This window comes from Lepisma saccharinum, chromosome 5, assembly GCF_977018435.1.
Source record: "Lepisma saccharinum chromosome 5, izLepSacc3.1, whole genome shotgun sequence".
NCBI classification, from domain to species: Eukaryota; Metazoa; Arthropoda; class Insecta; order Zygentoma; family Lepismatidae; genus Lepisma; species Lepisma saccharinum.
In genome coordinates this window covers 29249593-29252398 of record NC_139233.1, presented here as the reverse complement: position 1 = coordinate 29252398, position 2806 = coordinate 29249593, and the positions used below count along the sequence as shown (strand labels likewise).

General features: G+C 42.9%; 1 protein-coding gene across 1 annotated transcript; it reads right to left on the bottom strand.

Moving 5' to 3' along the window:
- Positions 1–1242: 1242 nt before the first annotated feature.
- On the bottom strand, positions 1243–2169 carry LOC145987965 (histone-lysine N-methyltransferase SETMAR-like). The gene has a single exon (XM_083122807.1). It carries the CDS (start codon positions 2167–2169, stop codon positions 1243–1245), a length of 927 nt encoding a protein of 308 aa, XP_082978933.1.
- Between the last annotated feature and the right edge of the window lie 637 nt (positions 2170–2806).

Genomic DNA, 2806 nt, shown 5'->3' with positions numbered 1-2806 from the left:
ATGACAATGAGTGATAACATTAATGGAAGAGAGAGACAACACAGACACTCAGGCTTGGATTCAATCCCAGGACCCCTGGCATTGTAGTGTGCTATGCTAACCACTCTGCAATGGGACTGGCTGCATTGAGTGTGGTTGTCCGATGTATAGGTTTAGTGCAACAGAGGGTGGGAGGAACCAAACAACATCTACAGTGTTTCGAAGGCAACAGATCATCTGTTGTGGTAGCACTGGCAGAGACGATTCCTCACAGGTAAAACAACGGCAGCAAAAAAATCAGGCGAAGCGAGGCTGGCTCTGTAGCTCAGTGGTAGAGCATTGGCAGGGTATGCCAGAGACCTGGCTTCTAGTCCTGGTTGAGCCTGCATTTTTCACTGAAAATTCTACTTGGTACATCTCCTGTGTGTGCCTAATTAAATGAAGTGTCAGTCTACTTTCGCAGCACCCTGTAAACATTTAATTGAGTACTTACATTGCTGACAATATGGTCGTGAGTAGCCTAGGAGATGACCGTCATGTCACAATATGTATTTTAGTCTGTACTGTCTACAGTATGTTAGCAGAGGAACTTAGTATCAATAGGTTCACCTGCCCCCAAATGTTATGGCAGGATTTGGGAAAACTGAAACTACACTGAGGAATCATCTCTCATACACCCACTGAAAAGCAGAATTTCTTCCTGTTTCACCAGCTGGAGAAAGTGCTAAAAGGAAGGCAGCTGAAGGATATCCAGATGGCCATGACAGATGAGCTGAGAGGTTACCAGAAGCTTTCTCAGGTTGTGTCCAAAACCTTCAGAAACATTAGCAGCAGTGTATCAATTACAGAAAGCTATTCTATGAAGGGATCAAGGACCATTAGTTGGTAAGTTCGGTACTCTCTTTCATTTTCGTGTTAGAATTCCCAACCCAATTAGATCATTATCATTAGTTCAGCACAGAACACATCTCCCAATTATGTTGAACATAATATACTCTACGTAGAGAAAAATACAAGGGGGATCAACTGAAACCCGTTCAGTGGTCATAATTCGTGAAATAAATTTTATTTCGAGCTGAAATTGGTACACTGTCTAGAGGCAGGCGTCTATGGTTAGAGCTCAGTAAAAATATTGTTCAGAAGAAGTCACCATGAGCGTTGAGACACTTGTCCCACTGTGTCACTAACTTACAAATGCTGTCCATGTAAAATTGCGAAGGCTGAATCTCAAACCAATCACGCACAGCATCCTGAACTTCAGCGTCAAATTCTACCTTTCAAAGCCTTCTTTAGAGGCCCAAAGATGTGAAAGTCACAAGGCGAAAGGTCAGGGCTGTAGGGCGAGTGTCGTAACATTTCCCACTTGAATCGTTGAAACAAATCCTGCACTTGGTTTGCAACGTGTGGACGCACGTTGTCATGCAGCACAATGACTCCAGCGGTTAATAAACCAGGCCTTGTGTTTTTGATGGCTCTCCGTAACTGTGTCAAGGTCTCACAGTAGCGTGCGGTGCTGATGGACTGTCCTGGTTTCTTGAAGTTGAGTAATAATGGTCCATGGCAATCAAAGAACACAGACGCCATAACTTTCCCCACAGACGGTTGCATCTTGAACTTTTTGGGACGTGGAGATGAGGGGTGTTTCCACTGCATAGTGGAAGACTTTGAACTCGGTTCAAAATGATGGCACCAAGTTTCATCCTCGGCAACAATGCACAGCAAGAAGTCGTTATCTTCCAAATGGTAACGTGACAAATGTTCAATGGAGCATCCCATACGCTCCAACTTTTGGTCCTCCGTCAATACCCTGGGCATCCACTGCGCGCACACTTTATGATAACCCAGAGCTTTCACAATTTTGTGAACAGTACCATAACCCATGTTTAACTCGTTCGCTATGGATCGAATACTCATGCGTCTATCTGCAGATATTGCCGCATTCACCTTTTCACTCATGTCTTCTGTGGCAACAACATGGGCTTGACCAGGACGGGGATAATCAGTGGTTTGTTCACGCCCCTTCCGAAACATTCTTGACCAGTCCACCACTGTTGTTTTGGACACGCATGCATCACCATACACGTCTTTCATACGCCGGTACACTTCAGCTGGTTGACAACCTTCGGCACTCAGAAACTGGATGACAGCATGCTGGTCCTGTTTGGATGGATTGGGGATGTTGAACGCCATCTTTCACTCGTTATACCTGCAAAACGGAAACACGTATAAACAACATTCCTACACCCAAGACACAGGGACATTAGCCATTAAACACTATTGGACAAACAATATCCTCCTACACACTATACCAATAATACATGGAACTAACGGGTTTCAGTTGATCACCCCTTATATATAAGATGAATCTACATACACAATATTTACACTAATTTATTCACTGTGTGATGTATTTTTTTCTTCAGTGCACTAGATGAATCTGTGAATATGTCAAATTCTACAGTTTTTAGTACTTCGTTCACTGTGTCCTGCATTTTCACTACAGTTGAAAACCTATGCACATTAACTCTTGATCTCTCTGTGTAGAATAGTTGTCGTGCACTGTGTTGGTCTACATTAAAGGTTATAGTTTGCAATAGCTCGAAACACTGACAATCATGTTTAATCCATTTCTGCAGGAAAATTACATGACTGACAACTCTTCTGGTAAGCAAAGTGTCCAAATCAAAATGTTTACATAATGTTTTGTAGTCCTTTTTGTGATAAACAATATTCACCTTGAGACACAGCCATTTCACAAACTGCATTTGAAGGCTCTCCACTTCATCTTCCCATGTTTTGTACTGTGGATTCCATATGGGACTGCAGT

Excerpts from the sequence above, each read along its gene's own strand:
- LOC145987965 (XM_083122807.1), bottom strand. The coding sequence starts at position 2,169 with ATGGCGTTCAACATCCCCAATCCATCCAAACAGGACCAGCATGCTGTC.